Below are 22,977 nucleotides of genomic sequence, written 5' to 3' on the forward strand. Positions count from 1 at the left end.
ATACACATGCTGCAAATTACCTGGTCATGAACGATAAACCTTTTATAAAGGTATGGAAATTATATAACCCTTTGTCTTTCTTGAACCAGGTGTTCAGTTTGAAGGAAAACATATTTTTATAATCAATTTCTCCTGAGCAGACAGCAGATAAAAGGCATTGATTTATAAATTTATTATTGAGGTATGTAGCATTAAAATCAGCTATATGATTCCAGCTAACTAATGCTTTTGATCCTAATTTTCTTGCACATTTCAAACTCTAATTTTACAATGATAGCTCCCTCCTGTAGCAGACATATTTCATAGGCTTCATCTGGTCTCCAGGCCCAGGTCTGGCCCACATTCAGTCTGCCTGTCCATTCCTTTTGAATGTCTTCATCCTTGCTTTCAGTTTAATTATGTAAAACTATTCATAGATCAGTACAGAAACTATTGCCTCTGTGGTCTGCATGATAGCGGATACACAAATATCTGATAAAGATGTGTAGCCAAAATAATCTCTTCAGGAAAAAAAAGTTTGCCAGATATTTAGAAGTAACAAACTACTGTGATACTATCACTGGTGTAGAATGATGATTTCCTAAGTTAGTTAAAAACAAAAATGCTAATTCCACATTGGCAAAGCCCTCAGATGAAGGCTTGTTGAATTTAAGTAACTTCCTTTGAAAACAGGAGATGAAGGTGATGAACAATGCAAACACAATTTATTTTCCTTGATTCCTGCTAGATCTATCTAGAGATATGGGTTATGTCACCTTACCAGCATCTAGTATTTTCTATTATAAGGGGTATAAGGAGTGCTGTAGCTCTGGAAATTACCAGCATACTACTGACAAGACTAATGTGGAAAAGGCTGAACGTGTCTGATATTATTGGTCTTCCATGCCTTGTGACAGAACATAGCGAAAGTCAGTGTGACGGACCGACCATTCACACATTTGCTCACTACATTTGAAAATTAAGTTAAATAACTTTTCACCTTTTTTTTGTGGATCCATCCTAAGTCAGTTCTGTGAAGTCAGTATTTTTTATACTCAAAGAAGGGTTTTTTTTTGGTGCCAGTGAAGATAAAACAGCCCATTGACTTTTCTCAACCCTCGTTTTCACGAACGATTATCTGGGTTGGTGGTTGGGCTTCTTTCAGAGGCTTTTCCCCTTTGTTCTTCAAAAATTTAAAAATTCTAATGCACTTCACAGAACCATTGTCCTATGAAAGTACCTTTTGCCATTATATGAGAGAAATTGTTGTGTTACATAGAAAATATAATAGTAAACATGAAACATTATCAGGTAAAAACTGTCCAGAAATATGCAACTACCAAAATTTCACAGATCCGGTAGGGAAAGGGAATGGGACTTGATATACCACATTTTTGTGGTTTTTGCAACTATATTCAAAGCAGATCCCTTCAAAACTACCCTACCAATTGTGCCATCCTCTGGCATGCACATCCAGTCTATAATACTTGAGAAAAAAAAGCAGGGAAGACCACATTGCTGCCCTTCAAACAATCTCAGGGGCAGACAACCTTGGCCTCTGCCCAGGAAGCTGCTTGACCTCCAGTGGGTCTCTAGACAAATATTTGAGGTGGCAACAGGAAGGCAAGCCAGGTAAGTTGGGGAGGACAGGGTCAGCATTAGGAGTGGGCAAACAGGGCAATTGCTCTGGGCCCCCAAACCTGCCTGAAGTTGAAAGAGGGACAATCTGGAGGCAAGCTTTGGGGGCATCCTCCCTAGTGTTTGCCCTGGGCCCCATCATGTCTAGTACTGGCCCTGGGGGTGGGGAGCAAGACAAAATGACATTTTGATATAATTATCCCCATACCTTTAAATAAGCTATGACACTATAAGTCCCAAAGGACTTCCATGCATAAAGAATCCTGACAGCTAGTATCAGCCACCCAGAAAATTACCAATGTAATTCATAGCATTATTTCACAAATTTTTCTATATGGCAGTGAAATCTGGATTCTAAACAAAGAAGACCAGAATCCAGACATGTCAAGTTACTTAGTCCCAGAAGGGAGACACTTTGGGCAATCCTGGTTTTGAATTTACACCTCAAAGTAGTGTGGGAGTTATAATCTCTGATTCTACCCATTGAAATCCATGCTGCAGGTCCCATAATGCATCAGTATAGGGTTGTCAGAAATGGTCTAAAATCTCCCTGTTGGAATCAGGTAACTTGGCAGCTCTGAGAATCTCAGTGTCAATCCTGAACCACCAGATCTGTAACATACACTACAGACCCTTTCCCCATACAACACACCAAACAAAAATATTCCTATTGCAAAATATGAAGAAACCAGAAGTAACTTCTACTGTAAAACTGACAGTTTTCAATTGCATAATTAAAAAATAAAATTCTTTATTCTGCCTTTGTTGTCTGGCCAATTTATTCATGTTTATCATAGTCTCTAGTTTCTGTTTTCCTCTGTCTTTTCTTAACTTTCTTTCTAGGGTCTCCAGTCCATCTGCCACTTCTTCTCTCCCTTTCAGTCTTCTTCACATCCTCTCCTACATCCATCTCTGATTTTAATATTTTTCTTTGAACCTTTTTCCATTGATTTTTCTGCATATATGCTCAGATCTCATTCATTCATACTATTCAGTCTTCAATCTTCCTCTATTTACTACATCTACCTGCATCTTTCCATCTCCTTCACTCCAGCCCTCCTATCCTCATCCTATGATTCCTCAGTTTTTTATGCTACATTCTCCTTTCTCTCCTCCTCTTTCCAGCATTTTTGTTCTTTTTCTTTTTCCCACATTACAGCACACCTTTTCTTTTTTTCCCCATCTCTGCTCATCTTCTCTCTTCCCTTCCATCCAGTATCTCAACTCTCTGTTTTCCACCTCCATCCAGTATTTCTCCATCATCTTATGTCCCCATCCAGCTACCAGGCTCACAATTTAAATGAACTTAGCAACTAAGCAGAAAGTAAGCCTAGTTAAATAAAAGGGCTGGAAGGCGGAGTTGACACTTTAGTGAAAAGATTCTGCCTAGAATGCTGCTGTACACAATAATGAGCAGTGAAGGTGTGGAAAGAAGCACATTGTTGCCTTGCAAATATCTTCAATGAAAGTAGAGAGGAAATGGGCTATTGAAGCTGCCTTGGCTCTTACATTATGACACAACCACAAAGGATCAGCCCAGCCTGAGCATACATAAAGGAGATACAATCAGCTAGCCAGCCAAGTAGAGATAGTACATTTGGTGATGGGAATCCCTAATCTGTTAGGGTCAACAAAAAGCTAGGAGGACTTTCTATGAGGTTTTGTATGCTCCAGATAATATGCTAGAGCATGCTTGAAGTCTAAGATATGCAGTGGTACTTCTCTAGGATGACAGTGTGGCTTAGGGAAGAAGACAGGAAATACAATGGACTGATTGAGGTGGAATTCCAACACCACTTTAGGGAGGAATTTGGGGTGGGTACAGAGCACAACCATGTCATGGTAGAACCTAGTATAAGGAAGGTCTGCCCCAAGCACTTGAAGTTACATCTGACTCTTCTGGCAGATGTAAGTGCTATTAAGAACACTACCTTATATATGAAGAAAATCAGAGAGCAGGGATGAAGTGTTTCAAATGGAGATTTCATGAGAGTTGCAGGATGACACTGAGATTCCACGCCAACACAGATGGCTTGATATGAGGTTTAATATGAAATAAACCTTTCATGAATCTAACTAATCAAAGCATGAATGGAAATTGGCTTATTATGAACTCTAGAGTGAAAAGCACTAATGGCATTCAAATATGTTCTAACTGAGTTAGTTTTGAGGCCAAAATATTAATGGAAGAGGTACTCCATAAGGGTATGAAAAGAGTGCCTAGTAGACTTGAGTGCTTCGGCTGTACACCAGAGGGAAAATCTTTTCCCCTTGACATAGTAACACTTTTGTTTAGGTTTCCTAAAGGTTAACGGTACTCTAGAGACTCCATCTGTAAAGTTTAAGGAATATAAGTCTATATCGTTAAAAATCAAGCAGTCAGTGTTAGAGAGCAGGAGTCTGGATGGAGGTTATTATTAAGGTTGAAAAATGATCAGATCTCAATGGTTCTCTGGATGATAACTCTAGAAGAAGAGAGAACCAAATTTGATGTGCCCAGTAGGGAGCAATTAGGATAATGATCCCTTGGTCCCGATGAGATTTGAGAAAAGTTTTCCCTATGAGAGGAAATGGGGGGAAGGCATATAGAAGATCCACTCCCCAGTGCAGCAAGAAGGCATCTGGGGCTACACAATTGGGAAACCAAAAGGTAACCAAACAAAGCAACAGTACACAAGGCAGTGGGAATGGAGGAAGGCTAGACAACACTCAGGAACAATACAGCTAAAATTAAAATTTAATTGCTTAAAATATATGCAAAAGTAACATAAAATAATTGCTCAAAAATAGTGTTTGTAAAACAATATACAACAAAATAAATATACTAAAGTACAGTGATGTACACGAAAAATAATGTCAGTGTTCAAAACTCACTAAAAGCTCAGTAATGTATGCTAAAAGTAATGTCAGTGCTCAAGACGCTACACGACATTGTGTTTTGGCATGTAAGTCACCTTACACTTCCAGATTATTTATCTTTTTTTGAGACTACTGTTCTTCACATTGTGTATTTGTACACACATGCACAGTCTTTTTACAGACCTCCCTCTGGGGGAGGCACGTGACGTCATGACCGGAGGAAGTCGCTGAAGAGCTCTGCTCCGGCTCCCTGTGGACCCTCCAACAATAAATACTTTTCTAAACCCCACGAAAGTGACTCGGAGGAAAGGAAAGTTATAGATAAACACCCTGGGAATAAGCGAGGAGAGAGATGTCGAGGAATGGCGACGCGAAGTGTGCATAAAGAAAAAGCTAGCACCAGGCCTGCAGAGGACAAGATGGCGGCGTCCCCGAGCCCAGCGTGACACACAGTGTGTTCCACGTGGATCGCGGAAATCACTGTGGAGATGCCTTTGGTAATGGAAGACCTACTAGAGCATAGACTGACGCCTATAGACACGAAATTGGAGAGGTTATATACCAGGCTAGAAGATCTGGGGCAGGACTATGCAGCATGCTTGACGCGCACGAGCGAGGTGGAGGACAGGGTGACTGTGGTAGAGGAGACACAGACTGTAATGAGGAACAAGCTGACTGCCCTGGAAGCGAAGGTGGACGACCTAGAAAACAGGTCCCACCGAAATAATCTTCGTTAGTTGGCTTGCCAGAAACTATTAAAGATAATGAACTTGTTTGATGTTTAGAATGCTGGCTTTCTAAAGAACTTCATTTCCCAAGCTCCTCGGGGCCACTGCGGATAGAAAGGGCTCATCGGCTGGGGGCCAGGAGAGATGAGCAGGCGAGACCTAGGGTGGTTATGCTTCGGATCTTGAACTACGTATATAAGCAGGCAATTTTGCAAGAGCTGAGGAGGGATAAAGTGCTGAGCTTTGAAAATCATGTGGTGAAATGTTTTCAGAATTATTCTGCAGGGGTGGTGGTGAAGAGGAAAAGATTTATTCCCATATGCTCAAAATTACACTCGCTTAAAGTTCGTTTCGCCCTGCTTTACCCTGCCACCCTGAGAGAACAACCAGGACAGCAAAGGAGATTACTACAGGATGATGGTCGGGCTGCCATGAATCCCATCCACCTGTTGGCTGTATTGAGAGGTTTTAGCCTTGTACTCTGGAGAGCTGTACATCTGACTAAGACACATGAAGAACACAATGCCAGTGGGAGATAGCACGCTTTGCTTTTGTAGTGAACTTCCATGTTTTATTTGTTTTTTTTCATTACAGCTATTTCTTTGGATATAAGACCAGCTGGAGGACTGTAATGCTCAAAGACTTAATTACATATCCAGGACAGCTGGTTTCTAGAGACCAAATGGTGCACTTGTTTACAGAACCCTTAGTGACTTAGCTCTGGTTTCCCTTAGCTGTTGGGGGAGCTGGAAAGCTGCATGGATTCCATAAGGCTTACAGGGAGTGGGGAGGAGCATCAGAGAAGTTTTGGGGACCTCTGCCAGGACCTCCTCCTCCTGACTACAATTATACTGAACATGGAGTCTTCGGAGCAGGGGAAAAAGGATGGTTTTGCATATTTGTATTATTTGAGAGTGATGGCTGGAGTGCTACGGTGGCCTAGACTTTATTGGAAACTATTAGAACGGGCTAATGGGCACTTACAATTTTCAACTGTAGTTTTGTTTTTTTTATGGGTAACTTGTTGGACTGTTCAGGTGCAGCCCTATTGGGAATAATGGCTATGGTTAAGGGAGCAATGAGTACACAGTGTCTATGTATGTGGATATGAAACATAGTAGATGAAATTGATCATACAGGTCTATACGTATGGGCACTTGTGTGACCCCTGATGCAGGCTCCTTTGCTGAAACCTAGCCGTGTTAAGTAATTTTGCAATAAAATACCTTGGCAATATCTCCTTTCTCTTGGCTACTTTGTTTTACTGGTGCTGCATCTTACCAGTAAGCAGCATGATTATCTGCTAGCATATTATTCAAGATCACATTTTGTTTTATTTGTGACAGTTTTTACACTTATAATGCTTTTCTAGATTCTGAAAGATATGTTCCTTTTAACAGTTTTATAAACATAAAGCAATTATTGCATGTTCTTATAGCTCTCCTGAAAGACAGACTCCGAGGAATGTGTACAAATCACAAAGTCCATAAAACCACTGGATGTTCACAATGAAATAATAAGCAAGTCAAAGGTACTACTCCAGAAGGTGACTACTACTACTGCTGCTACTGTTTATCATTTCTATAGTGCTACAATACACATAAGAGATGGTCCCTACTCCATAAAACTTACAATTTACTCAAGATAAGCAGGGCAAATGACAGAACTGGCTCCAATTAAGGACCTGAAGTAGGAGTTACAGCTGCATTAGATATTTTCCTTGCTTCTAATATTGTTGGAAATGCTTGAGTTCTTAAGAGAATTCTTAAAAAAAAACTGACACCTTGCCCGCATTTTCTTATGCTTTGGTAGAACCTCTGAAATGTTGCCCTTACCTTTGGTCCTTCAGGACCATTTACTCCTGGCAGCCCAATGTCTCCTGGGAAGCCCTGTTAATTACAAGAAAACACACTGTGAAGGTTATTTCACAACTAATGAGATTACCAGTTACTTTTCTTATGTAATGATCGATTTTAAAATAATTTACTGGCAAAACCTGCTTGATAAACCAAAGCTTTCTTTTTTGGATTTAGCTCATGCCTTTTTCAGTAGTAATTTGAGGTAAGCTACATTCTCCTATTTAGGAGACGCTAAGTGCTCTCATGTTAACCTAGCATACTAATCCTAATGCGCCAACTGGTTAGCACTTCCACGCCCATTTTCCACCCATGACATGTCCCGTTAAAAATATATTTAAAAATTAAGCAAATTATTGCAAAACGCTTTAACACATTTTGCAGTAAGCCTTTTCTCATATGCTAAGTCCTCATCAGAGCTTTGTGCATTTTAATAAAGGCCCATAAATTGTACCTTAAGCAATGGGGAGTTAAGTAACTTGCCCAAGGTCACAAGGAGAATCAGTGGGTGAAGCAGGATTTGAACTGTGGCTTCCCAGTCTGCTGCTCTAATCAGTATACTTCTGAGTGCAAATGTAGGGCTGTGTGTGCAGTAATTTCCAGAATCACACAAACCCCTATTTGCATCACTTTTATCAAAAGAACAGAATATGAAAATGTTTTGGACAGCTGGACAAGCTGTGTCACCTCAGGTCAGAAGAGATTCAAGAAGATTAGGGCAGTGCAAATTAAAAAAAAGGACTGCAATCCAACTCACAAAGGGGTCCTTTAATTAAGCTGCAGTAAAAAGTGGCCTTAGCAAATGCTTATGAGGGTCTTTCCCATGTGCATCTTATCAGTATTTACTAACATACACATTGTACTCTCCCTCTTTCCCTCCCCCCCACCACACATTAGTACATGGCCATTAAAATAAAACAATTACTGCATGAGTGCTTACCACCATCGATTCTGTAGGCCGTAAGGACTCATGTGGTATTCCTGCACTAACCAGTTAGCGTGCACTAATGTAAATACGCCAACTGTTTAGCACAGGAATGCCCACTGTCTGCTTGACACTCCCCCTCAAAAAAAAATTAACGCACAGTTAGCATGTGCATACTTGGCATTTACCACAGGACATCTGCGCATGTCCTGCAGTATGCCATTTTAGGCTGCGTTAAACGTGCATTAGTGCCTAACACAGCTTTGTAATAGGGCCCCTTAAACTGTAGTCCATGGGGTCAATTTGACACACCTCTCAAAGCAAATGACTTACTTGCTAGTAGGGTTCTCTTGCTGGAAGATCTGTAGAAATACAAGGTGGATCCAAAGAAAATCTGGTGCAGATTTCCACAAATCCACATTGAATCTCACTAGAAGCCAAAGATTACACCAGACACAAACCTGATTCAGTTTTTCCTGATGACTGGAGTTGTAACTTTTGCATCTCCTTAAGGAGGTATTTTTTTTTATTACATTTGTACCCCACGCTTTCCCACTCATGGCAGGCTCAATGCGGCTTACATGGGGCAATGGAGGGTTAAGTGACTTGCCCAGAGTCACAAGGAGCTGCCTGTGCCTGAAGTGGGAATCAAACTCAGTTCCTCAGCTCCCCAGAACCAAAGTCCACCACCCTAACCACTAGGCCACTCCTCCAGGGCCGTGCCAATACGGTAAGCGGGGTAAGCACTGCAGGGGGGCACAACCTCTGCCGCCCAGGTCTGTTCACTTGCAAAAACTTTTACCTGTAGTTGTGATTCTCCTCTCTCCCCTGCCCTTCCCCCTCCGCATCAGAAAGTGAAGGCAGCCCAGCAGTGCTGAGGCAGACACCTCTGCTGAAGTTGCTTAAAAAAATACAACGAGTGCTATATACATCTTTGGTGTGGGAACAACTTCTCATTCGGGGTGAGCTTGAAGTGAACAACATTCAAATTAAAGAGAACAGGTTTGGAGGGAGGTGTGCAAGTGAGACTGGGGAGAAATAAAAAATAAATAGTGTAATTGTTAAAATCTGTAAGTGGTTTAAAGTTTTTTTCTTCTGAGCATCATGTACACCGAGAGGAGGGCATGATGTGTGCATAATTATCAGGTATTCTGGGATAGCTACAGCTAAAAGCCATTTCATTGGCTGATCGTTTCAACAGTAGTTTCAAAGAGTAAGAGCTGGTAAGTGAAAATCTGATTGCTTTTTTTTAACTTTTAAAAGTATTTGCATTAAATCTAATTGCAGAATTCAGGTGCTGGGAGTCTGTACTTGGTTGTCCTATGCTCAGATTTGTTTAAATCATATGCAAATTAGTCCATTTTTGGGAGGTTCTCATTTGCATATTTATGGGTAAAAATTGATGGAAATGTTTACAGCCTTAATGTTAGGGCATGGCTTTGATCAAAACTGTGAAGTTTGATCCAAAAACGAAGGGTTTATCTAGTGTTTTTGACTAAAAATTCCCATTAGAGTGTCTGTTTGTTAATCTGCATTCAAATAGAGCTCTCTGATTGGATGATCAGATCCTGTTAGAAATCTGCCTGGGAACAGAGCGAGAGCAACTGATGTTTTGGCCAAGAGAGACATGCAGCTGTGAGCTCCGTGTGTGTAAGGGGGGGGGGGGGCGCCAACTGAAAGTCTGCAGGGGGGCACCAGTGACCCTAGGCACGGCCCTGGGCATGGCAACTAGACTACTACTAGAAAATGGAACTATAACAAAGTAACTCATATTGCTTATCCCTCAAAAAAGTTGATTTAACTAAATTACTTTTTTGAAGATAGCATTTCCCTATTATAATCTTTTACCTAAGAAAGTAAACGTATTCTAAGTAGGCCAGATATTTTAGCTAGCTCAAGATTAGCTTTACTAAAGTGCACCACAGTGTCAGCATACGCTAATGAACATTAATACATGTTATTTACTATAAGCAGTAGGTGTGATGTTAAAGAAGGCTGGCGAGGAGCATACCGAGCAGCCGCAGGTAACATGGGAGCAGGGGGAAACTGTTTGACTCTACTGTTTTCTCTCTCCATAGTCATACTTTAAAAGCTTTATGCTGTCACAGCAGTGGAAGAACCCGAGCCTGGGAACTCTAGGATGTGATGGAACAACAGCTGAAAGAAAGATCGCCCGCTTCAGGCAAGGGACAGGAGCACTCACTGCTGGCAGACTAGTCACCTCGCTGGTTACACAGGGCAGGTGGGACGCTCATCTGGGGGGGGGGGGGGGGGCTGCCCCAAGCAGGTGGATGCTCGGCCACTCTGAGGACGGAGACAGGGCTGGCCGCAGCGTGGGCGGTGATGCTGGCTCTCTAGCTGGATAAGCATGGCGGAGGGCTGAAGCATCTGCAACGACAAACCCAAGGCTCGGGTGCTTCCTAGGGATTGTTTAATGTGTTTTTCAATAAAGCTGTGGCCATTTATTCCCAAACTTGTCTTATGCTTGGTCTGTGAGTGTGTTAAGGGTAAAAAGCGAGGGGCGGAGCGAGAGGGTGTGCAGCCTGCCTATGTTACCTGCAGTTGTTAGTGTCTGAACATAGTGTATGTGATATGTGTATGTATTTGTGAATCAATGGTATGATGTGCCTTTCTATTTCTGCGGAGAGAGTTTAGCTGTTTATATGTGAGGATGGGAGGGTGTGGGGATGAAGGTGAGTATTTGAATGTACATGTTGGCAGGGTATATCAGGGTAGCTTGCAGGGCAGGATTAACCCCTTCTTGGTGGGCATTAGGCCAACAAATGAGTTGGGAGCCCCAACATGAAAAAAAAGACAGTGGTGGCTCTAGCCCTTCACCTTCCAGCCCCCCTCCACACCCCCATCTTCTTTCTGCCAGTAGATGACTTATCAGAGCAAAAATCAACTTTTTTAAGTCATTCAAATGGCACATCTGACAGGGCCCCATGAAAGAATTTGGGCCCTAGGCAGAATGTCTAGTTTGCTTATACCTTAGTCCTGCCCTGGAGGCAGGATGTGTATGTGTGCTGCCACGTGCATCATGAGTATGTGTACATAAGTGTATGTGTGCACTTGGAGGTGTCTGCATGTTGGCAAGTGTTTGTCATAGTAGAGGAGTTTGCAAGTGTATATGTGTGTGTTGCCAGGGTATGTCAGCTCTTGCACTATTCTCCCTCCCTATTCTTCATCTATTTACTAACATACAAATTGTACTCTCCCTCTTTCCCTTCCACCCACCCAAGCACTCTCTCTCCTTTCCCTGCTACCTATTTTTCACTCCATAGGCACCGCATATAAGAGGCTTGGGAAGGCTAAGCCTCCCCAGCCCCAACCACTACCTTCCCCTCCCTGTGGTCACTTGCAACAAAAAATCACTACCTTCCCCTCTGTGTGTGCCACACACACCCTCACTTACACACTGAGCTGCAGACTCTCTGACTTGGTAAATGCAAACAGTGAGAAACTGCGGGACCATAGCCCTCTGCGTGCCACTGGTGGGTCTGCAAGTTGGACCCCCTATGATGTAACTTCCTATTTTGGAGGGCAGGATCAACAGAGCCGCCAGTAGTATGCAAAGGGCTATGGTCCTACGATTCTCATTGTTTGCAGCTACTGAGTCAGGGAGTCGGTGGCCCAGCAGGCAGAGTGAGCAAGTGAGGGAGTGGGTGGGTGGGACGTACAGAGGGGAAAGTTGTGAATTCTATTTCTTGTTGAGTAGTGGCCCATCACAGGTGCTGGTGAAGGAGTGAATGATCGGGGGGGGGGCGGGGGGGGGGGGAGAGAAGATAGGCAATGGTGCTGGTTGATAAATAAAAATAACTACAGATAAAATAGGAAAGATTAAACACAAGGACAAAGCAAAAAGAAACTACACATACAACATAATCCCAACCACAACACAGCATCTTAATTATCATATCCAGTACTAGCAGATCTGGTCCCAAAGGACCAGCGAACGGAGGAAAACAAAAACAACAAAAATACAGTTATGCAGACAGTGGCTGAACTTTGCTGTTCTCCTGATATCTTTAGGGCCTGACCCAGAATGCCATTTACCCACCTCCACTCTAAGAAATTTTGACTATATACCATGTTATACAATTAAAATTGTTCTGTTCCATGAGTTGAAATTTTTGTTGCCAGATGTATGTACAAATTTGAGATACTGTAACTTGCTGTTTGGATTCATACATTTCTATAAATGTGTATTTCCTTTTTCTGTATTTACATCCTGTTGGTTTATCATAAAGATATTTATGTTTCCACATTTTTTATTGATGGTTCAACCTTATAACAATACAAGTAAATCTGGTATTATACAACTGAGAGTAATACCACATATTTGTGCATTGTAACAATAACAGTCATCATCAACCTTTTTTTGTTGTGTTTATCATTCCCACCCTCCTATCCCTCAGGTCCGACCCCTTAGATTCAAAACATTAAATCTAACATGACTATATCCATAGAGATCAACCTTTGTACATTAATAATGTTCACCTAAAACAACTCTTTATTATAGCTGTGATACAACTCTATCAGTCACTTATGTTTCTACTATGATCGCCAGCCGCACATCTATCCAGTGCAGCCTGGACAGACAAGTCTCCAAGGGCTTGTACTCTAATAGCCCTCCAAGACTTCTCCTCTTCTTTATTATTACCTCTACATTTTTGTTAAAGAACTATGGACCCATCAACTTTTTAATCCAGTATTCCTATTTTCTCTCCTCCCTCCTTCCCTCTATATCCCCCCCCCATGGTTCCTTGTGTCCCTCTCCCTCTCTGTCCCAGTATTTTGTCCAACTCTGTGCTATCCGAGGTCGCAGGGCACTTCGGTCCCTCTCATCTCCATTCGTTTTATTCTCTCCTGATCCCTGTTATTTATCTCCACTAGGTATCGAGTTCAACACCAGACTGCATGCTCTATGGAAAAGGGACTGTATGTATTTATCCCACGTTTGTAAGAAAGGTTTTTTCCATTTAAACATTGAACATGCATATTGGAGTTCTAACATCATCAACCCGTGAAATCTATTCCTCCAATGCCAGTATGACGGGGCCTGATCGCTGGTCCACGCTCCCAATACCATCCGTTTACCCACCATTCCTGCTTTCCGTATCATCAATTTAAAATGTTTATCTTGAGTCCCAAAATCTTCATAGTAATCTAGTAAGAAACCCATTGGTGACATTTTCACTGGTCGACCCCCCAAATGTGCCAAATATTGGGTTCTCTCTTTCCAAAATGCCTGTATTTGTGTACATTCCCCAAATGCATGAATGAACGAATTAGTCTCTTGTCTACATTTCATGCAAATCGGGGAATCAATCCCCCCTACTTTAAAGAGTCGTTCCTGTGTGAAGTACGCCCTATGTATTACTTTAAAGTTGCATTCTCTCAACTCTGCACTGATCGAACCCCGTTGGTATTCTCTTAATCATTTTATTGAGGTCTATAAAATTTATGGAGAGGCCTAGATCACTACTTCATCGTTGCTGTAATATTTCTTTCACAGGAGCCACTTGTAAATTATCTAGTGCCAATTTCAGGGTTGAGATCGAAATCCCCCTATCTTGAAGAGGTTCATAGAACTCGAGTATTTTCTGTCGAATAGGAAACTTGTGATCTCTTATGTCCAGGCTCTTAACATAGTGTTGTATCTGTCTATATGCAAGCATATCACGTGTCTCCACCTTCCCTGTTGCCAATAACGATTCCCATGTCTTTAACTTCCCTTCTGCATCTAATAAATCATATATGTACTGTAGTCCTTTGCTCTCCCATCGACGAAAACTACCAGTATCACTACCTGGGATAAACTCCGGATTCACCACCAATGATATGTGGTCTGATTGTCGTGGGTTCCCTCCTAGCAATGACACCGGGAAGCTCCACGACGCCCTCAGCGATTTCAAAAGAATATTATTTCGCAGTTCCCCAGGGAGCTCACCAGTCGGGCAATGCATCAATGAAAAAACATTCCACTTGTCATACATTTCTTGTTCTAATTGCCTAGGAGTATAGCATTGTTTGTCTAAAATCCAATCCCCCAAGTGTCTAAGCAGACATGCCCAATTATATTTTTGCATATCTGGTACCCCCAAGCCCCCTTGGCGCCAGGGGCCTATTAAGTTTTGAAAGGGAGTTCTCGGCTTCTTCCCTTGCCAACAGAATTTCGATAATATTTTATATAAAGCTTTGATTTCCTTTTTGAGTAATTGAATTGGTAATATTTGTAGCATATACAACCATTTGGGGAATATGATCATGTTAAATAGTTGTATGTGACCATGAAGCAATATAGGCAAGGTCATCCATTGTGAGAGCAATTGTTCTGTGTGGTTTAGCATCTGAGCTACATTTTGATCTCGTATCAGGAAAGTTTTCTATGGGAGCTTAACCCCTAAATATTTAAACTGGCATGTCGCCCATCTCAGGGGAAATTGTCCCTCCCATTGCCTGGGGACTGCTGGGTTAGTTGGTAGTGCTAAGGATTTATCTTGGTTGAGTTTAAACCCCGAGAAGTCCCCATATTCTGCTACCCTATCCATCAGATATGGCAGGGACTTCTGTGGGTTAGTCAGATGTACTAAGAGGTCATCTGCAAAAGCCGACACCTTGTATTCCATATGTCCCATTACCACACCTTTAATGTCTGGGTTAGTGTTAATTTCTCTTATCAATGGATCTATATTTATTACAAATAGTAAAGGGGAGAGTGGGCATCCCTGTCGCGTTCCCCTCCCTATATGTATTTGTTCTGAAATGATCCCATTTACCCATATTTGTGCTCTGGGTGCCTCATATAACGCCCTTATCGCCACTATCCAAAATCCTCCAAAGCCATATTCCGTCAGGTTGGCGAATAAAAATTCCCACTGTACTCTGTCGAACGCCTTCTCCGCATCAAAACTTATGAGCAGAGAAGGCGTTTCTGATCTCTCCACCCAATCCATCGAGGCCAAGATTTTTCGCATATTCTTGGCAATGGTACGACCCCTAACGAATCCTGCCTGGCTGTCATCTATAAGAGAAGGCAGGATCACCGCCAACCTATTAGCTAATACCTTAGCGAACATCTTGGCCTCTATATTTAACAATGAGATTGGTCTGTAGGATGATGTTTTTTCTGGGTCACAGCCCGATTTCAGCAGTACCACCACTCTGACCTCTTTTAAGGAGTCCGACATGCTCTCAGTTTCTACAAACTTATTGAAGAGAGCTGTTAGAGTCGGCGCCACTTGATGTTCTAAAATTTTACAAAATTCATAGCGGAATCCATCAGGCCCTGGCGCTTTAAGAGAGGTTCCTTGATGGATTACTCTAGAAACCTCTTCTTCCGTTATCTCGGAATTTAGCCTAGTTTGCTGCGCCTCAGTCAATCTGGGAAGATCTCTCCCCTCCAAATACATTCAACTCTCTAGTTCTTCCTCTGATGGTCAATTATATATAGTGTTTCATAGTGCTGGTGAAACGCTTCTGCAATGTCTTTATCTGTTCCAACTAGTTCTCCCCTCTGATTTTTAATCTTCAGTATTTTCTGTTTCCACATCTTTCGATTCACTACTTTGGCCAACAACCTCCCTTGTTTGTTGCCATGAAGGTATAATTGGTATTTATAATATTGTATAGATTTAATTGCCCTTTCATGCAGTAAGGTATTGAGGGATGTCTGTAAAGCTAAGAGCTGCTCCTTATCGTGTAGTGTCCCTGTGTTTCCCCACCTTCCACGAGCTTTCACAATTTGTTGACCAAGTCGCAGGATTTCCTTATCTCTCATCTGCTTTTTATGGCTAGAGTAGGCTATGATTGCCCCTCATAGGACCGCTTTTGCAGTTTCCCAAAACAATACTGGGTCCTCCCGATGGGCCGCATTATGTGTTTGAAATTCTACCCATTGGCGTGCTATGTATTCTTGAAATTTATAATCATGGACCAGGCCAAGAGAACATTTCCAACTGGGCCTTACATCTTGGGTGGTTGGGACAATTAAAGTCCACCACACATACGCGTGATCAGAGATCCCATACAGTCCTATTCCAGCGTCTTGTACCCTAGAGAACACGGTTTCAGACAAAAGCCAATAGTCAATTCGTGCCTGGGAGTCGTGTGCTCTTGAGATGTGAGTGTATTCCTTTTCATTTGGATATATCTATTAAATCTAAGTTCTCACAAAGCATCGAAATTCCTTGTCTGCTGGATCCCTTCTCCTCCCTCTGACCTCTAGATGTATCTAATTTAATGTTGTGGACCCCATTAAAATCTCCCCCCATAATGATTTGGGCATGCTCATGGTGAGCTAGAGCGCGAACCAGCAATCTAAAGAAGGCCTGGTCGTATACATTAGGGGCATAAATATTTGCTAGTAAGAACTCTTGGTTATTTATCAATACTTTGGCTAGTATATATCTGCCAGCATCATTTCGCCAACATCCCTGGGTTTGGATGTCCAGTGTCTTCCTAAACAATATCATCACTCCTGCTTTTCGGTTTTGCGCTGGGGCCTTTAGGAGATTCCCTACCCACCATTGTTTAAATTTAGCATGTTCAATTGAAGAAAGGCGGGTCTCCTGCAAAAATACTACATCTGCTTTGATCCTATTTAACAGCTGTAATATTTTTTGGCGTTTAATCGGAGATGTTACTCCTCCTCATTCCAGGATACAAACCTCAATGGTCTCATCCCTCTCCTTTTGGTTCTTTCCGAATCAAAGATCAAATTTCTCCCTGAGTAGAAGGAGCCAGCCCAGCCCCTAACTCCTCCTTTTTGTCTCGAGCAGCAGTTAAGTTATGCTCCTGTGTCCTCCCAATCATCCTCCCATGGGTTCCCGCCGCACCCCGTATCATAAAGATATTTTTAAAAAAACCCACACGCTTATGTGGTCTGTACTGGGTGCCAACTACACAGATGTTTTTTCAGTATTGTCCAGGTGTATATTCCTAATACAAATATCAAAAACAGAGAAAGCAGCATATTGAAATCTTGATGTGACCTCTGATTGACCAATTAGTTCCAAACTATCCCTTTCTGTATTTTGATTCTCTAACTATCTGAGAGCTCCCTATTTAAGAAAATGAAAAGCAGCTTACAAATTTGCTCTACATACCCTGCAAATATAAGAATGAGTCAACAGGGATGACTAATCTCGAAGAAGGAAGAAAAACCTCATGATTTATTAGACATATTTTGTCTGGGGAATAGAATGCTCTTACTATTTAACAAAACTCTTACTACTATTGTATATTCAGGTCTGATGATGCATTTGCCAAAAAAAGAGATATATGAAGCATTTCAAAGCATTAATTGGACTCCACTGGAGACTACCAATAGTACAAATCTCATAATGATGTCGAAGCCAGACACCCAAAAATGTGTTTTACAACCCGCCAAAGTACATATGCTAGACTGGATAAAATAATTAAGCATTAAATCATGGAACTATTTTGAAAGTAAACATTTGGTGGTATATTTAATGAAACTAATATACTCATTTAGATTAAGAGAGCTATTTAGCCAATCAGCATTGTCTCTAGTGCAAATGTGGTTGTTGTGTACACCATAGCATAGTATTTAAAAACAAAAACAGAAGAGGATTAAGATAGTATCTTGAAGTGAAGCCAACCAAGGCCGAGCTCTCCATGTCCTTTCAAATTGTTATTTCTTCTTTGGATTCTCCTTGCTGTTATTATGGGCAAATGGAAAGTCAAGATTTCAGAGTTACCCTTGGAGCCCCTTGAAACGGTACCTACTCCATTATCTATTGTGCAGTTTGCTCAGTGCCTTACATCTTTGCTGCTTGAGGCAGATTGTGCTCAGTACAATTGAGCATGCAGCTCATGGTGCCAGCCCATATTCATGTAAGCAGTGCTTTGATACAAGAGTCTCCCTTTGGAGAGGGATGGACCAAGTCAACTTGAGAGCGCTGCATGGTTATTAGAGTTTGGCCTTGGGGATTGAAACACATATCCTATGGGAGAGGCCCACTAGAGGCTTGAAACTAGAATTGCTTCAGCAATAGTGAGTAGGGCAGTTATGCTCACATTTTTTTACTATGGCGCAACCCCTAAAATATTTTTTCATACACCAAGGAAGGACAAAGCCACATCCCAATGTCACGGTTGTGGCCGTGCCCCTGCATCCAGACTCACCTTTTTCTAGTGATCTGGCTCTGACTTCTCTGGACTGCCTTGTTCCTGCATTGATGCCTCTGCTGCCTAGTGTGCTTGCAATCCATGGCTCGCTTTGGTGTGCTTGCAATCCAAACCTCACTCTGATGTGTCAGCAATTGAAGAATCATTCCAAGTTATGACATCATCAGCAAGTCCTTTATTAAGTACCTGGGAACTCTCATGTTTTGCCTTTGCAAGAGGTCTCTTAATCTTGTGTTACCTGTTTAGATCATATCCATGCTTGGCTTGGTTCCTGAGAGTCTTGCTCCTGAAGGTCTGTTTTGTGTTTCTCTGCTTTCCTTTGTTTCTGTGAGTTTACTTTTGAACCTTGTTCCTGAAAGCCTGGCTGTACAGCCACACCCTGCCCTTGGTGTCTGTATCTGTTTGACTCTACCCTTGGCTCCTGCTTTTAGTCTAGCCATGCTTCTGACTCCTGCTATAGTTAAGCTCTGTGTTTAAGCCACTATCTGCATTTAGCTAAGCTCTGTTCATGTTTGCTGTATTCCCTGTTCTGTTTTCTGTGTGTGTGGTTCTTGTCTGCTTATTCTGAGAGTCTGTAGAAGCCAGCATCAGCTCTGATTAATTCACTACTATGCAGCTGTGTCTGCTGCCTCTCAGTCTGCCTGATCTTTCCCTTTCCAGCTGTGGGTGCTGGTAAGCACATTGCTTGTTTGTCTTCCCTTAGTCTGCTTAATCCTTTGCCTGCTATGTTTGCTTCCTGGCTGTTGAGCTCTGTTTCTGCCATTCCCGTTGTGTGTTTGAGCCAGGTTCTGCCCCTGCTCTGTGTTTGAACTAATTCTGTTCCTGTTCCCTGTCAAGCCAAGTCCCTTTCAGAATCCCGTTCCAGTCGAGCCAGGCCTGTTCCAGAATCCTGTTCCAGTCAAGCCAAGCCCCTTTCAGAATCCTGTTCCAGCTAAGCCTGTTCAAGAATCCTGAATCCTGTCCCTGCCTTGTTTATTGTCTTGCTTCTGTTATTCTTGTTGCCTAGCTCCTACCCTGTCTTGCCTGTCTAGTTGTGCTTTGTCTTGTCTCTTTCAGTCCGGATCCAGTTCTTGCCTTGTCCTTGTCTTGCCCTTTTCTGGACCCAGTTTTAACCTACTTCCGTGTTTTGCCTGGTCTTGCATTTCTGGATCCCAGTCCCAGTTTTAATCCAGTTCCAAGTCTTGCCTTGTCCTGTCTGGGTTCCAGTGCTGGCCCTTTGCCTTTTTTTCCTTGCCTCGTCTGGATCCGGTTCTTGTGTTGTCCATTGTGTTTAGATACCTCTGTCCTGCCTTGTTGAGTCTGTTAGTTTATCCTAGTCCAGTCTGTTCTGATTCCTGCCTATGCCAGCCCAGGTGATTTGTCTGCCAAAGTTCTGGCTTTGGTCCAAGGTTCTCACCATTCCTGACAGTTGTGACACCCAAGGATTTTCTTTTTTTCCCAGAAAAGCTTATCTTTATTTCTTGGTTTCAAACTGTGGAAATTTCTTGAATTATGTAAGTATCACAGAGTCACATGAAAAAAAAGTTCAGCTACATATCAGAAAATGTGACCCTAGGTGCTAATTTGTTTTCTTTCTTTTCCTTTGTTCTGTTTATTATGGAATTCTTTTACTAAGGCACACTAAAAGGTGGCCTGCACCACTTTTAGCACATGGGTTTACAATGCGCTGCAGCCATTTAACATGCCAGTAAAATGGCCGCATCTTTGTTTATTTTTTTTTTTGTAATGGCCATACACTAATTTCCCCATTAGCAAGTAGTCACGATCATGGGAGCCCTTACCTATTTAAGAGGTGGTAAGGGCTTATCAGTTAGCACATGGTAATGTGTCCGTGCTACCTGATAAGCACATGCATGCCTACTCTCCACCCATGGGTATGCTTCCTGCACTGGAAATAATAAATATATTTTCCAGAGCAGGAAACTACTACAGGACACCTCAGTGCATCCTTCAGTAGTATCCCTTTTACCACGCAGTAGGCTCACATTAGGACTACTGTGCCTTAGTAAAAGGACCTATATATTTTCTTTGAACCTTCTCAATTTGTTTTTCTTTTTAGAATCTACAAACATGTAGGGGATGTACCTAAGTCTGACCTGGAAGGGGGAAAGGGGGAGATGGCTGAAGCCATTTGGGTCATCTTATTGAAACAGAATTGCCTCCCTTTGATGTAACTGCCCATTCTTTTTAGAAACATAGATACATGACGGCAGATAAAGGCCAAATGGCCCATCTAGTCTGCCCATCCATCGTAACTCCTAACTCTTCCTTTTCCTAAGCGATCTCACATGCTTATTCCATGCCATTTTAAATTTTCACATAATCATCAAATCCACAACCTCCACCAGGAGGCCATTCCATGCTTGCACCACCCTTTATGTGAAATACTACTTTCTAAGCCTATTCCCTCTTAACTTCATCATATGCCCCCTCGTTCCAGAGCTTTCCTTTCATTGAAAAAGGTTCTTTTTTTATCTCTTTTTGTTATTGTTGTTTTGAGATTTTTTTAAACATGATTGGCCCAATATTCAGTAACACATCTGGACAGTAGTACTTGCTGTCCGGATTTCAGCCCCTGATGGAATATTATCTTTACCAAGGTAATGGTGGGGCTGTCCACTACATCTGGACATTCAGTACTAGATGATATCTAGATTATATTTAAATTCCTTGGCCCGTATTTAAACAAACAACCCATCAATTACAGTGTTTAAATATTGATGTGGATGTCTGTTCTTTATTTTTGTTTTGAATAGTACATACTTTGTTTTCATTTATTTATTTAATTTGTAAGAATTTGCTATATTGTCCTTTGAAAGACGAAATTATCATCATCATTACAATAAAGGAGCTAGAGAAAGTAGTTCTTATGCAATTACAAGATTTCCTTGATACTAACATCTTGGACACCACTCAATATGGTTCCACACCAAAACATTCTATTGAAACCTTATTGATTTCTGTATTTGACTCCATTTGTGCTGGACTTCATTATGGCAGTCAATACTTCATAGTAATTTTGGATATTATAGCTGCATTCAACACAATTCATCATGCTCTACTGTATGCAGACGGGATATCCAGTTTTATTTTCCTATACGAACTACAATTGCTGATGATTTGAGATTATGTTCTTATAGGTGCAAATAGGTTTAAAATAAACCTGGCCAAGACTCAGATTTTATTTCTAACTAATAACTCTACTCCTTGCAATATTCCTTCGAAGGTTCAAGTTGATGACACTGAAATCCCAATTGTGCCTGATGCAAATATCTTGGAATCATAGTCGACTCTTCTCTGCCATTTAAGTCCCAAATTAATAGTACAATATAAAAAATCTTTTTAAAGTTACAACTGATCAGATGCCTTAAAAGTCTTCTTTCTGAAGGCAATTTCTGGATTGCCCTTCAAGAATTTGTTCCTCCTATTCTGGACTATTGTAATTCATTGTATTTAGGTGTTCCTAATTACATGCTTCATGCACCACAAGTAGCCAAGAATGCAGCTGCCTGCCTCATTATTGGTTTATCTCAGACTGAACATACTACTCCTCTGCTGAAGGATCTTCACTGGTTACCTGTACAAGGATGAGTAACATTCATGGCATTGTGTTTAATGTACAATGCACTGAATAATGTTGCTCTTCTTGCTCTCGCCACTTAGAATTTACCACCCAAGTTGTTTACATTCTATGGATAAAATGTTGCTTCATGTCCCTTCATTTAAACAAATAAGATTGGGTATCTATTGCCCCACTATTTTCTATATTGAAGGTAACTGACTATGGAACGCATTACCTTTGAGGTACCTTATAATCAAGTCCATTACACAGTTCAGGAAACAACTCAAAACTATTTTGTTTGCTCAGGCAAATTTCATGACTCTATATAAGTGATTATGAATTATAATGTAAACTCAGCTCAGATTTTAACAAAGTTCAGTTATTCAGATAGTTTATTTTTATTTTTTGCTTGTTTTATTAATTTTATGTTATCTAGATTAGTAGGATAGAGTTACCTATAAATATTTTAAATAAACACACACAAATGTGCTGGTATGCTGGTCATTTACATGCATTCTTAGCACCAAAAAATAGGGGCACTGTTATAGAATTTCCATCTAGAGGCCCTGTTTACTAAGCTAAGATGTAGGCACGCTAGCGCTTTTAGCATACACTAAAAATTAGCATATGCTAATGCTAGAGACACCCATATGGGTGTCTCTAATGTTAGCACACACTAAAAATGCTAGCACACTATGCCCGGCCTATACCGCCTCGCGTCCTTAAACCGACCTCTAGCCGAACCACCTCGACTAGCCACCTTAGGCCGTAACTCCGGCAACCGTGAGACCTTGGTATCCCCAAGACCACTCATCAGTTTATCCAAGTCCTCTCCAAACAACATAGAACCTTAGAAAGGTAGGGAACACAACTTTGCTTTAGAGGCCGCATCTGCCACTCAGCCCCTAAGCCAAAGAGCCCTGCGAGCCGTCACCGCCAGAGCCATATTCTTAGCCGAAGCGCTTAGCAAATCATAAAGGGTGTCCGCCAAAAACGAAGACCCCATCTCCAATTTGGCCAGGACCTGAACCAAACCAATCCTATCTAACGCAGGCTCATCCAAGAGCTTCTCCGCCCAACGGAAACAAGCTCTGGCTACCAAGCCCCCACACACAGAGGCTTGCAAGGCCAAAGCCGACAAATCAAAGCTGCGCTTCAGAAAGGACTCTAGCTTCCTATCCTGAGGATCCCGTAACGCTGTACCACCATCCACTGGAATGGCCGTAGCCTTAGTAACCGCCGTAACCACCGCATCCACAGTAGGTGGTTTCAGCA

At 41.8% G+C, this 22,977-nt stretch overlaps 1 protein-coding gene across 2 annotated transcripts in view; it reads right to left on the reverse strand.

Moving 5' to 3' along the window:
- COL24A1 (collagen type XXIV alpha 1 chain) overlaps positions 1-22,977 on the reverse strand; it is an 804,368-nt gene that overhangs the window by 422,722 nt on the left and 358,669 nt on the right. For both annotated transcript variants that reach the window (XM_030205800.1, XM_030205801.1), the window contains one exon: positions 7,040-7,093. In XM_030205800.1, the coding sequence (XP_030061660.1) occupies positions 7,040-7,093 (54 nt within the window). The remainder of the gene's footprint in view (positions 1-7,039; positions 7,094-22,977) is intronic.

Source organism: Microcaecilia unicolor, chromosome 6, assembly GCF_901765095.1.
Source record: "Microcaecilia unicolor chromosome 6, aMicUni1.1, whole genome shotgun sequence".
In the NCBI taxonomy this organism is placed as follows: Eukaryota; Metazoa; Chordata; class Amphibia; order Gymnophiona; family Siphonopidae; genus Microcaecilia; species Microcaecilia unicolor.